The 20,161-nt window shown below is 44.6% G+C and overlaps 1 protein-coding gene across 1 annotated transcript in view; it reads right to left on the minus strand.

Moving 5' to 3' along the window:
* Positions 1–20,161, minus strand: part of doc2a (double C2-like domains, alpha) — a 66,367-nt gene that overhangs the window by 27,678 nt on the left and 18,528 nt on the right. Inside the window, exons 3-5 of the mRNA XM_085156540.1 lie at positions 14,421–14,500; positions 8,728–8,802; positions 6,709–6,818 (exon numbers count right to left, since the gene is read on the minus strand). Of these exons, the coding sequence (XP_085012666.1) occupies positions 6,709–6,818; positions 8,728–8,802; positions 14,421–14,500 (265 nt within the window). The remainder of the gene's footprint in view (positions 1–6,708; positions 6,819–8,727; positions 8,803–14,420; positions 14,501–20,161) is intronic.

Raw genomic sequence — 20,161 nt, forward strand, 5'->3', positions numbered from 1 at the left:
AGAGAAGAAATGGAACAGCAGAGGACAAAGAGAGGGAGAGGAGTGGGAATACAGGTGGGAACGAGACAGGATGGAAAACAGGAAACATGAGAGGTTTAAGGAAATGTAAGAGGAAACATGAGAGGAGACAGGCGAGCAGTGTTGGTTTGTGCTGAGACCAGAGGCAAGAACGGCTTCATTTAATCCTGCTGGAGTTTACCTGACTGTTTACATCTTCCTGTTCTGACAGTGTGTAAACACACACACACACACACGCACGTTTCTGCTTTTGATCAAACTGCATCAGATCAAACGTCGTTTTGAGGACACGGACGACAGACGGCGTCGGATTAAACCTTTACATCATACAAACACATTTTAAATGTGGATGCAAACAATGTGGGAATGCTGACGGGAAACATCGAGACAGAGCGAATGCTGTGAGCCGAGCGTGTCGCCAAACTGCTGCCCACCAGATATATTTATAAAAAATGACATTCACAGCGTGGACACTGAGAGTGGGTTTGTGTGACTGACCTCTCCTCAGCAAGGCTTTTATTTTTATTTACAGCCTGAATCTGTCTGAGATCTCCAGCTTCTGGGGATCAAATCGGTTCAAAGGTCAGAAGCCTGCAGAGCTAATACTGAGAAATCGAGACATCTTTAGTCGTGAACTCTGACCCCGACCACGAGCCTAAGCCCTGCTCTGACCTCTAAACAGCAGCTTAATGAGGCGAGGTTCACAGAAGCTGTGAGAACAGTTTTAGAAAAAGAGGATTTTTCATAAGATTTGTAAAGAAAGTGAAAATATGGACTGTTTTTAAAAAAGAAACTAGACGAAGAAATAAGGAATTGTTTAATATAGAAGACCACAGCTGTTAAGAATGGCTTTAGCTTCTTTTAAAGACGACTGCAGCCCAGCAGCAGTACATTAATGACTAACCTCGTATTGTGGATGGATTATCTCAGTTGTTCTCCTGACTGAAGTTTGGTCCGTTTACAGCATCCTGCCATGCGACTGTATTTGTCTCTAACCATCAGGAACCTTCACGTTAACTTTTATCGAGTGGAACAAAGTTAGCTTCATCGTCCAGCTTCACTGTGTTTATGCTAACATAGCTGTTAGCTAGCGAGCACGTAGCACATCATTATATAGCAGCTAGCCCAACTTCAGTAACCCTACAAACGTCACTGCTGTTTAGTTTTCTGTCTTCATTTATGTTGGAAGTGACAGCAGAGCTGTACGTTTAAATGCTTCAGAAATCTCTCGGTCAGAACATGCTATATCATGTTTAGCTAACTAGCGAGCTAACTTCCGCTAGCTTCCTGCTAACGCACATCAAATTTAATAATGTTTTCATTGTCTGGATGTTAAACCTGGTACAGCAGCCAGGCTATCATTGTGTTACAGATGAAAGCTTGTAGCTCAGTGATGCTGCAGAGTTTGATTTTGGGACCTGCAGCAGAGTTTGGACCCGGAAACAGTTAATGACGTCAGACATACAGACCGGATGGGCTTATTATTAGTTACTAATCACTCTAATAGAAGTGTTGATGCTATCATTAGTATTTTTCTTTTCTTTCCTTATTTTTTGTCTCCTTTTGTGAGATACTGAACCCCAATTTGCTCTGTTGTGTTCATCAGAGTGTGATTGTCAGACAAAGTATTTAATAGGGGTGCAACGATACACAAAATTCACGGTTCGGTTAGATACTTTGGTGTCACGGTTCAATATTTTTTCGATACAAAAAAAATGTTCATGCCTTTTTAATTTGTCATTTATTAAAATTATAAATATGTATTTTAACTCAAAAGTACAGTTTTTAAATTTAATGTTGCTGAAACAACAAAGTAATAAAAAATAAATCTGATGGAGAAATCCCTCATCTTTGGAAAAGAGAGTTTATTACAGAGAAATGTCTCTTTCCAAAATAAAAGCTATAGTATACGCTTCTTCTGGGCTATATTCTCAGCAGCATATTAAACATATCAGGTCCCCATAAGGAGAATCATGTGCTAACGGCTGTCTAAATGACTCGGCTAAAGTGTGTAGCATGCGTGCTTGTTGTTTTTGTCTGCTTCCACTTGTCTTTGCACGAGGATGATGTCGGAGTAAATGTGCATTCTTTGTGTTCCCACTAGTGCTGTCAGCGTTAATCTGAAATGACGTTAACGCCACAACACAGCAAATCTCCGTTAACGAGCTACCGCGGATCGCCCCGTGCGTGGGGCTGGACGGCCAACAAGTTAACGAGCTAACTGCGCTAACGAGCTAACTGCGCTAACGAGCTAACTGCGCTAACGAGCTAACTGCGCTAACGCACTAGTTCCCACCCATGTAATTGAGCATTGCTGGCACATCCAACATACTGTTTTACTTTAGTCCATGACGCGCTTACCTTCAGGGTCATACGTCACATGAAAACCAAAATAGTTCCAAACGCCAGATCTGAATGAGGGTGGGGGAGGTTCAATTTGCCATGTTGCAACGAGCTTAGCTTCTGTCTTGCTAGCTTGCGCTGCGCTCAGTGAATCTGCGTTCGACTACTCCGCCTAGGCTGCACTGTCGAGCACAGATCCACTGAGCGCTCAACACAGACAGCATCGTCAGAAGAAAAGTTGATAAAATAAATTAAAAATTTTGTATTGTTCATACATATGCGTACCGAACTGAAAGCACTGTATGAACGGTTCAATATCGATACGAGTATCGTTGCATCCCTAATATATAGGTGTAGAAAAAAGTGCTTATGTGAATGAGGCGCGTTTTATTTGACTGATCCGTAGAGTAGAAACTGCTGTATAACCACAGATTAATCCATGATGTAGTGAGGAAAGGTACACATCTGTGTGGTTACACAGTGCCTGAGCTGACGGGGTGAGAGGCTGTGTTTTTAAGGCCCGACTCTTTAATTAAGCTTGTTTTCCAAACAGGTGTTTTTGTTCAGAAAGCAAAAAGCTGTTTGTTAAAATGTGAAGTTTTATAACCGAGAACTGTTTTAGGAAGTGAGAACATTAATACAACGGATTCTTAGACGTTTTTCAAGTTTTGAAAAGTGAGAAGTGTCATCATCTGACTTTTACAGCAGTGAGGAGAGTATTTCAATGACTCACAGTTTCAACTTTTTCCCAAACTTTTGAAAAACGAGGTTTTCGCAGCACTGAGATCAAACCAATCACAGCTGGGTCTGATCTCAGCTGTTTTCATCAATGTTCAGCTCTTTAATCCAGCGAAGGTTTGACACTTATAGTTTTGGCGTGGGCCAAACTGAAAAGAGTCAAACTTCTGTGCACGGGAGGCCAAAGAAACACTTACTGGGCTGCTGTTGCTCAGCCTACTTTTAATTTGGATTTCAGAGGTTTTCAGGCTGTGAGGAGCAGAGACAGAAGAGTCACTGCACATCAGATCCAACCATATCATCTGTATCGTTACATCTGGTGTCCAAACTCATTTAGAAATCAGAGCACTGAGAGTCTTCATGTTTTTATACTTCAGTGACGGCTCAGATGAAACGATTAAAAGCTAATTCTGTGGATTCAGTCTCCAAATTGTAAAGAAATGAAAGGCTGCAGAAACAGTGGGTAATGGCCCCGAACGGCCGAGCTGCAGACAGAAATGACCGATAATCACCTGAGGCTGCAATTATCAGATAACGTCTCTCTGTTCAGTCTGCTTTCATGGCTGTCCTGGACCTCCATGGGATGGAATATAATATCAGTCTCTTTTATTTATGCAGCTTCAAATCACGGATGCATGTCAGAAGCTTAAAGCCACAGACTCGTTTCCTCTGGGAAAGTTAAAGCTCCCGAAGCAACAAGACAGCAAAGTTTTACATCTGAAAAAGAAAACTTGTCTCAGCCAGAATTTATTATCCCAAATCCTTTTAAATCCAAGCAGATCACAGCTTTCTTTGTGAAGAAGGAAGCAGAGTGTTTGATGATGAAAAGCCAGGATGAGGAGGTCACTGCTTCAGGAGGAACTGTGAGACGCAGCTCGTGTTTCCCTCACAGCTTCATCCACAGCTTTGCTTCTGTGTGTTTTCCACACGTTTGCTCCCGAGCGCCGTAATCGAAGGCGTCCCGCTGTGCTGCAAACACACGTTTATCAGTACAGGGTGGGCTCCATCATTTAGAAGATCACGCCACAATTCTCCACAGGACACTTCTGATTATGCTGCACTCTGAAGTCACATGAAGAAGCAGCAGGACGATCACTTTGAGAGTGCGCCGTATTCTGCTTCTACTGTCTGACGAAGCTCAGATCCTTCAGTGTGTGCACCAACATGTTGGAGATCTTCTACCAGTCGCCAGAGGTGAGAGCAGGGTCAAAAACTCAGTCAGTGAGGGTCAGGACTGAACACACTGCTGTCCATCGTGGAGAACCCACCTGAGGAACGCTGCAGGAGATGATGCTGTTCTCTCTGCAGGTTTACACTCTATATATTTGTATTAATGCCGCTTTCACTGCCAGGCCAGAATTCTCTCCTGCACAATCTCAGTGCACGCTGCATCGTCTGCACAGCATGAGTCTGATTTTTATCACTGCGATACATAAAACTTTGCACTACTGCATTATTAGTCTTTCACTTTCCTATTAACAGTGTTGTTTTTGTGAATTATACTATTTTATTCTGCATGCTGCTGTGGAAACAGTCATTTCTTCTTCAGACCAGCTCAGTATCAGAGAATCAGTGCAGACGGTGCTGCATCGTTGAACCCAGACAGACTATTGATTACTGCTGCCACTGTGACACCCTGTGACGCCCTGTGATAATGTGTTTAAACATGTTTCAGCCCTACAAACCACAGCTTCTAACCAGTCGTGTGGTTGTTTGTCTCATGAACCATGACCGAGGACTTTCTAACTGCAGGGACTCACAACAAGTTTAGATAAGAAGCCACAGATTCCTCTGTGGGGTATTCTGATGTCCGATCAGGCAAGTGGGGAGTCTCAGTATGGTCTGAATCTTTGTCACTGCTCTTATATTTACTTGATGGTAGTTTTCACTCTGATTTCATGAATAATGTTGGGCACGCTGTCCTGGGTCGCTGATCCAGTGCTTTGTGTTTATGCGTTTGTGTTCTGGTGTTTCCACAGTGGCTCTGGTTTCGTCCTCTTACTGTTTTGCTTGTGTGTTGTCGGCAGTGTTTCCTGTGTTTGTCAGTCTTGTTGTCCCGTCCATTATTCGTCTCAGTGTTCGGTCTTTAGCACACTCCTCTGTGGGTCCCTCTGCTATTGTTAAGCTCGCATGTCTTAGTCTGTCTCACTTCCTGTTTTATTTTGAAGCTACCTTGTCTCGGGTGTGTTTTGCTAACCCTGTTTCGTCAGATTTATCCCTGCTGCTGTTGCCCCTCCTCTCATCATCCTGTGTCGTCAGTCTGCACGCCTCCAGTGCTGTGTGCTTCATGTTTTGTGGAGTTTATTGTTTTGCACTTTGTAGTTCTCAGCACTGCAGCTGTTCGAGTTCATGTCTTGTCTCAGTGCTGCGTTTGGGTCCAACCTCTGCTTGGCCCACAGCTGGACCCTCACACCGACATCAGATTATGGACACTCAGAGTTCATTTCTGGGTTTTTGTTTGCAGTGTAAATTATCTCAACATGCACCACTAACAATCTGGGGGTGGGACACATATTGTTACCTTCATCAGGGGTAAAACTTATTTACCAAATCACAGCTCGTGGTTTTGTTGGGCAACTTGCTATTTGTCCATGTTAGCCTAGTGTTAGCCTAGTGTTAGCTTAGTGTTAGCTTAGTGTTAGCTTAGTGTTAGCCTAGTGTTAGCTTAGTGTTAGCTTAGTGTTAGCCATCATCAGCCAGAATAAAGATGGCTTCATTCACTTTGCCTTCTCTCACCCCAACCAATCACAGCAGATGGCCGCCCCTCCCTGAGCCGGGTTCTGCTGGAGGTTTCTTCCTGTTAAAAGGGAGTTTTTCCTTCCCACTGTCGCCAGGGTGCTTGCTCATAGGGGGTCATATGATTGTTGGTCATATGATTGTTGGGCTTTTCTCTCTGTATCTATGAAGCGCCTTGGGGCGACATTTGTTGTGATTTGGCGCTATATAAATGAAATTGAATTGAATTGAATTTTATTATTTGCTTCGAGCCCTGTGTACAGGAGCTGCATGCTAAAAGATCTTTTGTTAAAAGGGTTGGCGTAATAAGCAAATGCTTCAGCCAATACCTTTTGATTAGCCTTGTCTCATGCTTTCTTGCTTTGTGGTAAATCTTTGTTCTGTCTTCACTGAGATATTTGAATGCTAATCAATAAACAACATATCAACAACAACTACAACGAGCCTTTTTTGGCTGCAGCTGTTTATCTGATAACTCTGACAAACATCTTTATTCACAGCAGCTCGCTGTGAGCTCGTTACTGTTGTCTCTGACTCCTCTGTGAAGGACGGATTCAGTCCAATCAGACTGTTAGAAGCAGCCAGCGAGTCGGGGAAGGATCTTGATACAATATTGGCAACAAAACGTGTTTGATACCTGCAGCAGAGACAACACTTAATCTCATCGCGCTGCAGCTTTGTGCTCCGACAGCTCAACTAATGAAATGTGACAACTGAGCTTCATATGTGAATGTCAGGATGTAACAGCAGCTGATTAACGGCTGTGAGCGTAATTGCTCTGAAATGAGATGTGATGAATTATCCCCAGAGTGTGTTTGTCACACACAAACACATCAGTGTGTGTTTGTCACACACACTGATGTAAACACAGACCTGAGCGTCTTCCTGTGCATGTCTTCCTCTGTGATGCCGACGTAAGTGAGCGTTTCATTCCACACGGGATTCAGGGAGTTACGGATCGTCCTCGTCTTCAGCTTATTGGCCTGAAGGACACACACACACACACACACACACACACACACACGCACACACACAGATATATTAGTAATTACTAACATAGTTTGACATTTCATTTCATTTCTCTGCACAGAAGTTGAAACAGAGCAGAAAATGTGTTTAAACCTTTTTAAATCTCATTAAAAGCTGAACTCACGGCTGCATCGCTTCAAGACAAAAGTAAGATAAAAATAAGATCCCATCAGGACGAAAGGAAAAACAGGTCAGAGAAGATTTTCTTTTCTCACAGCAGAGCCGAGATGGAGATAAACTTGAATGTTATTTGGGGACGCAGGCAGTCGTTGTTGTCTCCTCACAGCAATAAACACAAGTTCACAAAGATCGCACAATTAATAAAGCAACAATCAAACCATCACTTCAGCGAAGGTGCCGGAAACCCGCCGAGAGACGTAACTACCATCAGGATAAAAGTCGATCCGTCCTCAGTGTTTTTACACATTGCTCGTGTCAGGAGGAGGATTTCGTTTCATGGCTTCTGAACATCCTGAAATGAGCTGAAGCCAAAACTGTGCTGCCAGCACCACCACTGAACCGTGGACGGGACATTTCAGCTGCTCACAGGCGGCTTTATGTGAACACAGAGGCCACCAAACCAGAATAAAATCACTCTTTACATATCTCAGCTGACTGTATAATGTTCTTCTCATTTCCAGCTGCATATTTTTATTCTTAGAGCAGTTTTGCATCATTGATGCTCAAAGTAAAGCTCAACAAAGATTCTCCCACAGACTTTCACACAAAATAACCTCCATGGGAAACAAAACCTTGTGACACTTTTTGGAACATAATCAACTTTGTCAAACTGATGTCAGTTTGATTTTCTGAAGCATAGATATTAAAAGGTAACAGTCATGTGATTCCAGCCTCCTAACGTCCTGTAACTTCCTGTAACTTCCTGTAACTTCCTGTCTTTGACACGACAGCGCTGAGTGTCCCCAACAGCTTCTGTAGTCTAACGAACTGTTTATGATGTTAAATGAATAGTTATTAATAACTACGCTCGACTTTTTGAACCTGAATAATCAGATTTGACCAATCAGACCACGAGGTCGACTTTTCTTCACGTCGAGGATGAATTTAATCCAAAAACAACATGTTTGGTGTTATTTGTTACACGGGAAGTTCAAAACCGTTCAGAGTCCCACTTTGTCAGAACGCAGTCTGCGTGACCCGACGGCCGCTCTGACCGCTGTCAGACCGATGTCTCCGTGTGCACATCTCTCCAAAGACGGTAGGATCTAAGGGACGAGTAGTGTCTGATAGTCTGGGATGTTGAATTAGTCGGTACACTCAAATCTTGCCCTCGCCATGTTTCACTGGTATCACTGGTATCACTGGTATCACTGGTATCACCCTGTGGTATCTGTCACAAAGAGGGGGACGAGCCGGCAGGTAGCAAAGCATGAAAGCTCAGAGATTAGTGCCGCGGTGAAGCAAGATGTCAGAGGAAAACAAGACAGAGGCAAAAACACCAGAGACACACATGGTGAAAGATACTTTCAAAATAAAACAGGAAGTAAAGCATTTCTCATGAAGTGATCTGGAGGCATCTGCAGTCATAACAACATTAAGATGACCTCCTTCACCTGAGGAGACTCTGGAGCATCCTTACAAGCATCCTTCAGTTACTGCCACTAATGAGTCATCGTCATTTTTGCCATCACCCACTGTGGAATGACGGGAGGTCAGCTGTAGTGCAGAAGTGCTGTAGTGCTCCTCATCGAGCAACATGAGGCACAGCCTGCAGGTGGGTCAGAAACACCTGAACACTCAGTGGGACTTTCTTCTTCTTCCACACAGTCGGCCTCCACCCTGCCCAATCCCAGCGTCCCGCTCTGTCACACCAACCCTCTGTGGTCATGAGCGGTCTCTCACCTTACAGGCTCCGGGCAGCAGGTGCAGTTTGACGTACGGGTCAGCTAAACCGTTGAAGTCCATCGGCTTCAGACCCTGCAGATAACAGAAGCAAGTGATCATTATTATTATTATTATTTGATGTTTCATTGCATCCAGATTACAACCACGAAGATGGCGAGAGGAACGTCAGCTATCCTCTACATGAACCGTGAGACCAGGAAAGGTTATAAAAACTCATAATAATAAAATTAAGAGAGGAAGTGAAATATGTCAGCTGGAACTTATCAGTAGAATAAATAAAAATCAGAACAGGAACATAAAACCAAGAATTCCCACTTCACTATAAATCCAGCTGCTATAATCTGTGATTCCTGACATTTTCTCTCCGGCTGTTCACGTCTCGGGAGTATAAAAAGGAAAAGAGGCGATGGACAGATGATTTTTCCACACGGGCAGATGAAACACTTGATTTGAATCTCTTGACCTCATCAGTGGGAGCAGATCATCGTGACAAATTGCTCCTAAATCTCTTTCAACAGCTTTGACATTTGCAGTGCAGACGAAGCAATTTCTTCTTCCCCTCCACCTCCACCCACAGCATTTTTAATGAGACGGAGGCACCACACAGAATCTCACCTCCCACATCTACCTGAAATACCATCCAGTGTCACAATGACAGCTATGATAGCTCGAGTTTCCGTTACATGTGCTTTTGTTCATCAGTGTCAGACGTCCAGTTTAATTTGAATGGTGTGAGCAGTCGTTGGTTCAGCCACAGTCATTCACGTGGACGCGTTTGTGTCTGACTCTCCTCAAGCTTTGAGTTTGGGCTCCAGCAGCTGAAGCTCAAAAACCTGCAGTTCCTCTAATGTCCAGCAGAGGCTTCAGCGGTGAGTAGTTAAAACTTTACAGCACAAATAAACATGTTTACAGCACTCAGAACCACTGTACCTGTTTAAGGGCTGGACGTTTGAACCTGGGAACACAGGGGAACTAAATCAGACTAACAAGAAGCTGGAAGTGAACACAACCCAGGACGCTGACGAGATAAGACTCAGACATGGGACCAGTGGAGGCAGGACCAGCATAGGAACGTGGGCTGATGGAGTAAAAGAGGAAATAACAGGACACTGAGACAAAAACTGCTTTTGGTTCATTTTTGCCTGTTTGATATTGACTTTTTTTTAAATCTTATCTTATGTGCAGCACTTTGTGAGTCTATCTACAAAGGTGCTATATAAATACAATTTTATTTATTCTTTATTTATTTAAAAGTAAACAAACACGGAAACAAGACTGACCAAATAGGAGGGACGCCAGCGAGAGACGAGACCAGGACATGAAAGGGAACTGAGGAAATAAAATAGGGAACCAGAGGTGGCAGGAAAACTACGTGCTGGACCAACTAACACAGAATTTGAATATTAATTATTATATAGCTCCAGAAGACTGAATCGTGAGTCTGTGACGAAGCCTCAAAACAACAGGTCCAAACCCGGACCGTCCAGTCTTGGTGAGTGAAATCCCCCAAATCTAGAAATATTTTGATGAGATGTTTCTGGACATGAGATGATTACAAGTGAAGACGTATCAGCAGTACGAACGTTTGGCTGAAATGTATTTTAAAGCCACAAAAGTACGTTATTAAAGGTTCCTGACCCACAGGACAGTGGTGCCACCATGACACAAAACAAGGAAGTGCACGGGTCTTGACCTGACCTCCAAAAAAAACCATCCACCTGCTGCCCTTTTTCCAAAGTTGGGTCATGGCAGCGTCAGGCTTGACAGGATGTACCTCAGCAATGCTCCCCAGGTCCTCCTGGAGGAGCCTCAGCTTCTCCCAGGACAGATGGTTTAAGGACAGAGCAGCGACTTCTCTGGTTGAGTCGAGTTTCCAACTGCAGGGTTAATGTTCACATGTGGAAACCTGCAAGAGGGACTCGCTGCACCCGTCAGAGGTCCCGTGTCCACAGCAACATTGGGTCAGAGCTGTTTGAATAATGTGGATTCACTGCTGCACAAAAAGCTGCTTCTTAATGTTTCTATCAAACATTAAACCAGATTATTCTGCTGAACGTTTCTGGCTGCGGTTACCAGGCTTGTCTTTTATTTGCTGATGTTAAAGGTGTTAAAAAATTCTCCGCTTCCCCCTCGTCCCTGCAGAAAGAAATGTGCACACAGCAGGGAGCACTGAGTTAATCCACCTGCTCGAATCTGAAACTGCTCCTTCATCTGCTGCAAATGAGTTGATGCCAGGAGGGAAATCACTGACGTTCAAGTAGGTACTCAAATTAAGAACACAGCAGAGGAAACAAAGGATCCAGCAGGTGCTCAGATTATCTCCCATCCCTCACGAAATGAAGCAATTTCATTCTCACGTGTGTTTCTATTAGTGTTGCAGTGCAGAGTGAGAGCCGACTGCATCAGTGTCACGGTGATCTGAGAGGGAAGGAGAGCAGCTTTCACACGTCGAGCTCGTGCTGATCTCCGCTTCGTTAAAATCTGAAGACTTTGCAGACACAAACAATGACAGAAACAGCTTTGAGCTCCGACAACTTTATGTCAGCAGCTGTGGCACAGAGTGTGATTCAGTAATGGGACCAGTTCTCAGGATTGTGTTCAAAACTTGACTGCAGTTCATTATGACCTAAAGTTAGCTTTCTGCTTTTTCTCCGTGCACATTAAATAAAACTGAATCTGTTGTTTTTGTGATGCTTTTACTTTTTCAGTTGTTGGTTTGTTACAGGAAGCCATTAAACACCCCCAGTTAGATTTAAGCACTCGGGTTCGGGCATCTGACAAGGATGCCTCCTGGGCGCCTCCTGGGTGAGGTGTTCTGGGCATGTCCCACCGGGAGGAGGCCCCGGGGCAGACCCAGGACACGCTGGAGAGATTATATCTCTCGGCTGGCCTGGGAACGCCTTGGTGTTCCCCCGGATAAGCTGGAGGAGGTGGCTGGGGAGAGGGAGGTCTGGGCCTCTCTGCTTAGGCTGCTGCCCCCGCGACCCGGCCTCGGATAAAGTGGATGAAGATGGATGGTTCAGGCATCACACGGTGCCCCTGAACCTTCAAACATACGCATGTGGCAGAAGTGAAACTTCCAGCTCGTCTAAGAAACGAAAGAGTTCAGATAAACAAACAGCGGTTATCTGTCTCATGCCAGGGTCATAGGTCATGGGTCATGGGTCATGGCTTTGCCTTCCAGCACGACAACAACCAGAAACATGCGTTTGGTCATCACGTTGGTCTTGTGGTGAAGAAAAACCTCCAGAAGACCAAAGTGAAGGTTACTGATGGTGAAAACACCATCAAACCTGGAGGAGCTTCAGAGATGCTGATTGGTCAGGAGACGTGTGTGAGAACTGCTGCAGCTCGTAGGACGACCATCAGCATCGTTCGGAGCCTTGTAGCTCTCGGTTTTTGTTCATGCAAAGTGAAATTATGGATGCAGCCAAAATAAAACTGGGATGTTTGGAAATTTGTCGGGAAACAGTTTGTGGACGGTGCATCCATGTGAAACACGGGCAGAGCTGAGCAGAAAAATGCAGTTTGTTGTTTTGTGTTAATCTTTTTGAATTTGAATCTGTTTCTGGTTCTTTGAAGCTAACTTTGGTGTGACTAATGAAAAGCTTTTTGTGAAACACAAACACTTCTGTGTTTATTTAATGAGAACGAAGAGTTTATTCTCACGGTGAAATATAAAGCCAGCAGCCCGAGGGGACGAGACAAGCCTGCTTCAAACAAACGGTCTCTGGACAGATAAACAAGGTAAAGGCAGGAAGTGAAGCGACGGCGCCATAATTCAGATCAAGCTGTCACAGCAGAGTCCAATTTAAGTGTCACAAACAACAAGAGGGAGACAAACGAGGCTGTAAAGAGGCGACGGGCTGCAGTCGGAGCAGGTTCAGCTCCCCACACTGGGTCTGTGCAGCACACTGAGGCAGCGGTGCATGCAGCACACGCCAACATGCAGGGAGGAGAAATCTCTTTAATATTTGCTGCGTTTGTGCAGGTTAGCAATGCTGAACAGCCTCAGCAGTGTGCAACACGTCTCCATCATGTTTGTGTTTGTGATGCTGGGAGACGCCACTCAGAGGTTCTGGGACAGACAAACATAAGCTTTCATTTCTTTCCTCACTCAAATTAACTCTTTAGATCCACTTTTTATAAACACATAAAACTTCACAGACATTTTTTGTTGATGTCTGAAGGCGTCAAACACCAAACCATCACTTCCTGGACTCCACAGCCTGCTGTGGTTTGCAAATCCCACTTTATAAAGCTTCATAGAGGGTGAGTGTTATATCCCAGTAACATGCAACTAAAATACTAGAATTGCACTCAGCACAGCTGCAGCTCAGGCTTCTTGAACAGTTCGTACAATAACCTCGCAGCTGCCATATTACAGGTCAAATAATGTCATTATCATCATTTGAAGGCTCCAACAGCACAAACACAGACTGGAGGTCCAGGTCAGATGAAGCTAGCAGCTACAGCCACCTGTGTCAGCTACAGAGGCCACGCCCCTAATAATGCAAACATTGAGCCTTAATATAGACAGGCTATAAAGTGTTGGAGCTTCTAGTGGAGGAGGTGTTTTGGTTAAAGTGGACGACGCTTGTACCTGATGCCAGCGGTGTAGTACGAGAAAACTTTAGTCTGTCAGTCTGATGGTTGTAGTGATGTGTATCGCTGCTGATATTCAAACAAAATGTAGATAAACTGAGGAACGGTTTTAAAAGCGACGAATGTTGTTTTTCATAATCATACTTTGAGGTAAAACCTCAGTGAAACCAAATGCATCCTGATGTAAAACAGCAGAAAATGTCACGTTTCGTCTCACTTCAGGCTGGGCGGATGCGACTGTTTGCTGGATACAGCACACGCCCATCAGAATCACTTTGGTGACTCCAGCTCGACACCTGCTCTTCACACCAAACACGGGTCTCCTTCAGCAGCCCGAGGCTCGGCCGCCTCGTATCTCACCTCCTCCTGACTCCTAACACCTGCTCTGGGACTGTTCTGGGTCGACCACGAGCTGAGGATGCAGGTGCATCGTTTTCCTGCAGCTTCCTCAGATCCATAATCAGAGATTACTCTCGCTCCTCAGCAGCAGCATCCAGACGAATAAAAGTGTGTGAGTGAAATTTACTGACCAAATAACAATCTGAGCAGCAGACCCACAGCTCCAAGTAGCTCAATGAATCTGAATTTGCACAGAAACCCTATTAGAGCTCATATTTATCTTTGACAGCACAGCCTTCATCATTCTTCACTCTGTGGAGGGAATCTAATTTGTAGCAGTTCATGAAACTAGAGCAGATTTAATTTATGATGAGTGCGAAAGTCCACAGCTGAGAGCAGACTTTAATTATATAACATAGTTCCCTGTGTTTAATCTGCTTTATGCAACTTTCTCATATATTATTATTATTATTACTCTTATTGTCAGCGTCTGCATGGATTATAACTTGTCTTAAAAAAGCTAAACAAAGTGATTTTCACGTGAAGGGCTCGGGGCGGATTTTTCTTTAAAATCCTGGGATCCTCCTTTAAGGTTTATGAAATATACTGAAGTTACTGCACAGCGTGAATCAGCTGATCGGTTTTACTCCATATGGGCCGACCCTGATATCAGAGAAATTAGAAAAGCTTCCTGTTGCATGAAAACAGAGAAGAAGAGCGTGTCGGTGTGTGCAGAGCGTCCTCACCTTGGCCCGGAGCACGGTGCAGTGCAGCTTGCTGGAGCTCTGCTCATACCTCAGCTCGAACTCCAGCGTTCCCAGAGCAGCTGGGGAATCATCGCAGGCAGAGGGAGGAAACAGACAACATCCATGATTCATGAAGGAAAACATGATTACAAGCCTCGCATCAACGAGCACAAGAGATCAAAACTGTTAGATTTAATTGAAAGCATGCAAGAGAACAGAGAAACATGTCAGGCATGTCAGGCAATCAGAAGATGGGAATCCAATTCGGAGGAGAGCGCACGTGCCCGTGACTCGCAGTCTTCCTACAAAGAAGAGCAAACATTCACAGGCGTGCACGTGCAACAGGGCACACATGCTCGCTCAGATAACACGTATGATTCACACTAACACATCACTGCTTACATAACTAACCGCACTCGTACGCTCTGAGCTGCTGTGTGTAGCGGACTAATGGCTACGTAAACGAGAGCGGCCTCTGCCACGTCCTGGTTTTTCTTCTTCACTGAGTGAACCTCCGGCTTAGGGCCGCTGTGACTGAACATTTTGTAACCCGGGTTAAAAAGATGCATAAATAGTAAAAGATAAGTGAAGTCTGAGAATATAAATATCAAAGAGTTCATTTATTAAAATTTTCTTGTTTATTAAAAAGATCAAAGTTCATGTAAACTGATTAAAAAAACATGTTTGCATTGTTTAAAATAAGTTTTCTTTCTTTTCTTGTGAATTATTTGTGAGAACTGTAATCTCCTACGGGGATATGGTCTGTGAAGGTAACACAGGGTGGAGAGCGCGAGGAGAGAGGGCGGTGGCGCGTGAGTTACACGGAGCATCCGGAGAAGTTAGCTTGTTTTTATGTACTAGTAGTAAGTGTGTTTTGACTTTTCGGAAAGATAAGTCACAGTGTCGGTAAGTTAGTGACATGACACGTAAAGTTTCGGCGTGAAGCTGCTGGACTGTGTGTTTTGTTTACTGTGGCCGTGCACGCATTGAGTTAAAGCGAGGCTAACCCAGCCGTTAGCTAATAAGGACTACTGTAGCTGCCGTTTCGCTAAAGTTGTGGAACGTAACAAGCTGCAGAGGATCGTTACCGAACTGGATAACAACGGACACACCCCAGATAGTCACTCTGTATCCCAATTCAGGGTCTGCAGCCTTAAAGTACGCAGCCTCAACGATCCTCAAGGGCCGCGCAGTGTTGCCAACTCCTCAGTAAGGAAAATCGCTATTGGTTGTCCTAAAAGTCGCTAAATGACGTCATCACCTAATTTGCATAATTGGTCATGCTAATGTAATTGTAACCTACGCTGCTGGAGAGAGAAATAACATCATGGACGAGACATAAAGTGAGCAAAAAACGTCCTAAATGCATTTAGAGTTTATTTAGAACTACAAATTAAATTTCTTTTAGCAATTATTGTTTTTTGTAATGTCACAATTCCAACCCTGCTCCTTTACCCGGGCTTGGACCGACAAAAGTGACCCGAAATAGGCACTCTGGTGGAGTTACTTTGTGTGTGTGTGTTTATAAGTAGTTTTAAACCTGATCCACAAAACAGCATAAGAGTAAAAGAAGAACTGACTGCGTTACAGCACCCGCTGCTTGTTGAGAGTAAAAGCGATATGCGCTTTCACATCTTTTTTTTTAGCGACTTTTCTTGGGAAAAAAGTCGCTAGGGGGTCTGAAAACTCGCTAAATATAGCGACAAAGTCGCTAAGTTGGCAACACTGGGGCCGCGTACTTAAAGACCGCCAAGACCGGAAGTGCGAGGCTTGTGAAATGGGACGGTCTAGCCTCCGTTGCGCTGCCCAGGTTGCCTAGCAACCATGATACTAACAGCTGGAAACGTTTCATACAGCTTTGTTTGACAGAGATGAAGGAGAAAATCTTTTGTTCATTTGTTTGTTTGTTTCTACATGAGCTTTGATCATTCTCTGTAAGATTAAGCTCAGCTATTGAACGGCGTATATTTTAAAGTAAAGGCTTTAAAACCAAGTTAGTACAAACGTCACTAATGTCACATGACTTTGCCCACATGTGGCCAACAGTAATGTTTTAATGTTCTTCGTTATTAAACATTTGCACATAAATAAGTGACATAATATTCAGTACTTACTTAAAGTTTACTCTTCGGCGCCCCTCATTCGCCATTTTTTTCGGCAAAATTATCCACACCCACCGTCACACTATGCATTCTGGGATATGTTGGGCCACGAAGTCTACACCGCCACGTCCTTAAAATTCAGGGAAATGAAGGACGCATTTGAGGGCCGCATTTCGAGCAGCCTTTGGATTGGGACAGCCTTCGTCGCGTCGCTGTGACGTAATCGGCCTTAAAATGCGGCCTTTAAGGCTGCAGACCCTGAATTGGGACACAGCCTCAGAGTACCTCTGGCAACGTGGGAAGCTAAAACAGGAAGCTTGTGGAGCACGTGGAGATCACGGACCTTCCTCATCTTTGTGCTACTGCATTCAGAGCGGAGTGTTTCTGAAGGAGCTGAAGACAACCTGTTGCCTGGATTAATCTGGTGGGAATTGCACGTTTCACAAGGTACTGAGTTTATTTATTTATATTTTGCTGGTTGAGTGAAGAACTTCTGGTTGGGAGATCATTTGGATTTATACTGGAGCAATACAGGCCTGCAACGTAGGGTTTATCTCTGCCAGCTTTACGTTTAGTTTGGGACTGTAATTGTTTTATCACTGGTGGTTTACACTGTAGATTCTGTGTACAGTGGGTAAATTGCTGTGTGTTTTTTTTGGTTTGCCTGAATACTGAAATCTGCCATTTTATTATTTTGTTTTCATTGTTTGGTAAATTAAAGGAGGGTTGCAATGCTCTACTTGACATGGTGTATGACATGATTTACTGCACTATAGACACTAGTGTTCATTTTCACGTGTAGTGCTGCTGTTAAGGAATAAGCTTCATTGATCCCAGAAACAAAAGAGAAGTTAATTTAAGAATATCGTACGAGAGTAGCCTAGAAAAAGAACCCAAAGCCCATTTATTTAATGGTATTGAGTAAATGAGGGCCACAATTTTAATGTTCAAATGACAGAAAGACATGAAAATGACTGCAGAGGCCACAGGACGAGCTGGCAGTCACAGTAACAAAAAGAAAATCAAACACAAAGGTGTGATTTTGGCACATTTCTACGGAGCCCCTCTGATGACATGGTCAGGTAAACTCCCAACACACAGTGATCAGGACCGAGTCAGGCCACGGGCAGGTTGGACAGGACTTTGTGGGTTGTTGTGATGAGTCCTTCGTTTCATTAAAGGCGTCAAAATCAAAAGACGTGATTATTGATTTTGGGAAGTCTTCTTATAGCTCGTCAGCTGCTGTCATTAAAGGTACTGAGATAGTGCTGTGAGCCTGCGATTCGCTGTTTGGTAACATGACTCTGAAGAACAAGAACCAGTTGGGAGTTTTGCTATAAACTGCCAGAAAACTGTCAGGACCTGTGGCCATAACAACACGTGCTGAGGAAGGCTCGTGTTCAGTTTGACTCGTTGCCTTCGAGTTTCACAAATTCACAACCTGCTGATTACTGTGGAGATATTTCTGGGAGCCTTTCAACAATGGTGAAGCCCAAACGATCGATGTAGGCCTGCAAGCCTCTTCGGACTCAGCTGGTGGGGACGCCACGGCTGCACTGGAAAAGGATGAATGTGAGCCGTCCGATTAACTGCTACTAACTGCTATAACTAGCTTGTGTTCAGAGATAAATACGATCAAGCCTAAATTGTGCGCCACACTGGACACTCACACTTTAGAGATTTCTACCACCATAAGAGGCGAGATATCGTCCTTGAACCAGAGCGTCCAGGCCTCAATTTCGGACATAAAAAGCGCCGTGGCCAAGCACGATCAAACCACTCTGACACCATCGCCACTCTCCAGGCCACCGTGGAGCGTTTGTCTACAGAGTTAAAGAAGTTAGAAGAGAAATGTGAAGATCTCGAGGCGGAGGAATAATGTAGGAATCACGAGAATACCAGAAGGCATAGAAGGACCCAAAATGAGTTTGTTCCATAACTTTTGGTGGGGGCGCTATCTCTAGAGGAGAAGCCGCTTATCGATCGACCACATAGAGGAAAAAATGTAAAATTTAAAAACTAGGAAAACACGAGGAAAGTAAAGATTAAGTAAATCCCTCAGAGGCTGGATTATGTCTTCAGTACAAAGATGATGTGGCTAACTAACGGGGCGACCGTCGCTCAGGGGGTTGGGAAAGCGCATCTGGAAGGTCGCCGGTTCTGGTCGTTGTGTCCTTGGGCAAGACACTTCACCTCCCGCCTACTGGTGATGGTCAGAGGGGCCGATGGCGCGATATGGCAGCCTCGCTTCTGTCAGTCTGCCCCAGAGCAGCTGTGGCTACAACTGTAGCTTGCTATATAAATCCAATCCATTATAACTAATTAGCTTAGCTAACTGCACAGAGTTGGTACAGAAAAAGGCGGGAAAACCAACTGGCGTCCAGCGTGAGGCACAGACATGGAAGCCCGTTGATTTAGTCTCAACGTCTGTCCTGTATAAGAGTAAAACTCAGCATCTCAACACTACGAGACGCATTTACAGAACAGTTAATGATCGCAAAATTGCTAGCCCGACGTCCCGGAGCTAGCGATATCTCCGGTCGGGCGACCAAACTCTATCTCAGCCCCGCCTGTCGGGCTATATGATAACCTGACGGGTGGGGCTGAGATAGATTTTGGTCGCCCAACCGGAGATATTGCTAGCTCCGGGACGTCGGGCTAGCGATTTTGCGAGCCCTGTGATGACTTTATATCTCATAAGGTCCTGTTTGTATCTGAGTGAAGGCTCCCTCTGCATCCCAAAGACATGATCGCTGTCACATCCGGGTAGCTTTGCATCTCGTGGCACCGACTCTGTATCGTGTAAGATAACTAACTGTCCCACAAAGGCAGCGTAGTGTGTAATGATGCTGTATTTTAAGTCTTTTAGTATCTCGAGGCAGAAGCAGACTTCAGTTTCTGCATTTCGAGTCTTTTGGGCTTTTTTCCTGTAAGTAAAACATCAGACGTCGTCCTCAGAAACTTAAATCAGTGCTTCTGACCATCCATCCTATCCTATAGTCGTCCTCTCTCTGCTGAATCCACTGCAGTCCTGAACACTGAGTAAAAATAAAAAACACTCCGAGCCTGCTTCCACCCACCTACACTGACTTACAGCAGCCCGAGGCAGAGACAGCCTGTGACCGCCCTGCGCAGGAATCATCGCTCTGCAGCAGCGAAGCCCGAGGCTGCAGGGATCACGCGTGCACAAAGCGGCGCCCTGTGAAGGCGTTCTTTGTTACAGAGTTTCTTTTATGTTTGATCAAAGCCTGGAGTTTCAGTTCGAGGAGACGGCCTGTCAAACTTTGGCGCTCCGCTCCTCCCTCAGGCTTTCCCCGCTCTGATGAATCTGACGCCTCGTTATTAAAAAGCACAAAAAAATCATCAAGTGGTGACTGCAAAACAAATATGTGTTAATGATGGATAAAAATGGTAAAAAGCTCTAATTAGTCTTTGCTTTCTGAATCACAGCGGAGCTCGAAAACATGTCAGCAGCTCTGAGAGCATTCAGCCTGACTCATTTATCACAATTTATTCTCCTTTTGTAACTGAAGTGGTGATGAAGGAGAGGATGAAGGAGAGGATGAAGGAGAGGATGAAGGAGAGGATGAAGGAGAGGATCGGCACACTCGCGCTCCTTCTGCTCCTCCAGACGAGCCG

Source organism: Neolamprologus multifasciatus, chromosome 4 (genome assembly GCF_963576455.1).
Source record: "Neolamprologus multifasciatus chromosome 4, fNeoMul1.2, whole genome shotgun sequence".
NCBI classification, from domain to species: Eukaryota; Metazoa; Chordata; class Actinopteri; order Cichliformes; family Cichlidae; genus Neolamprologus; species Neolamprologus multifasciatus.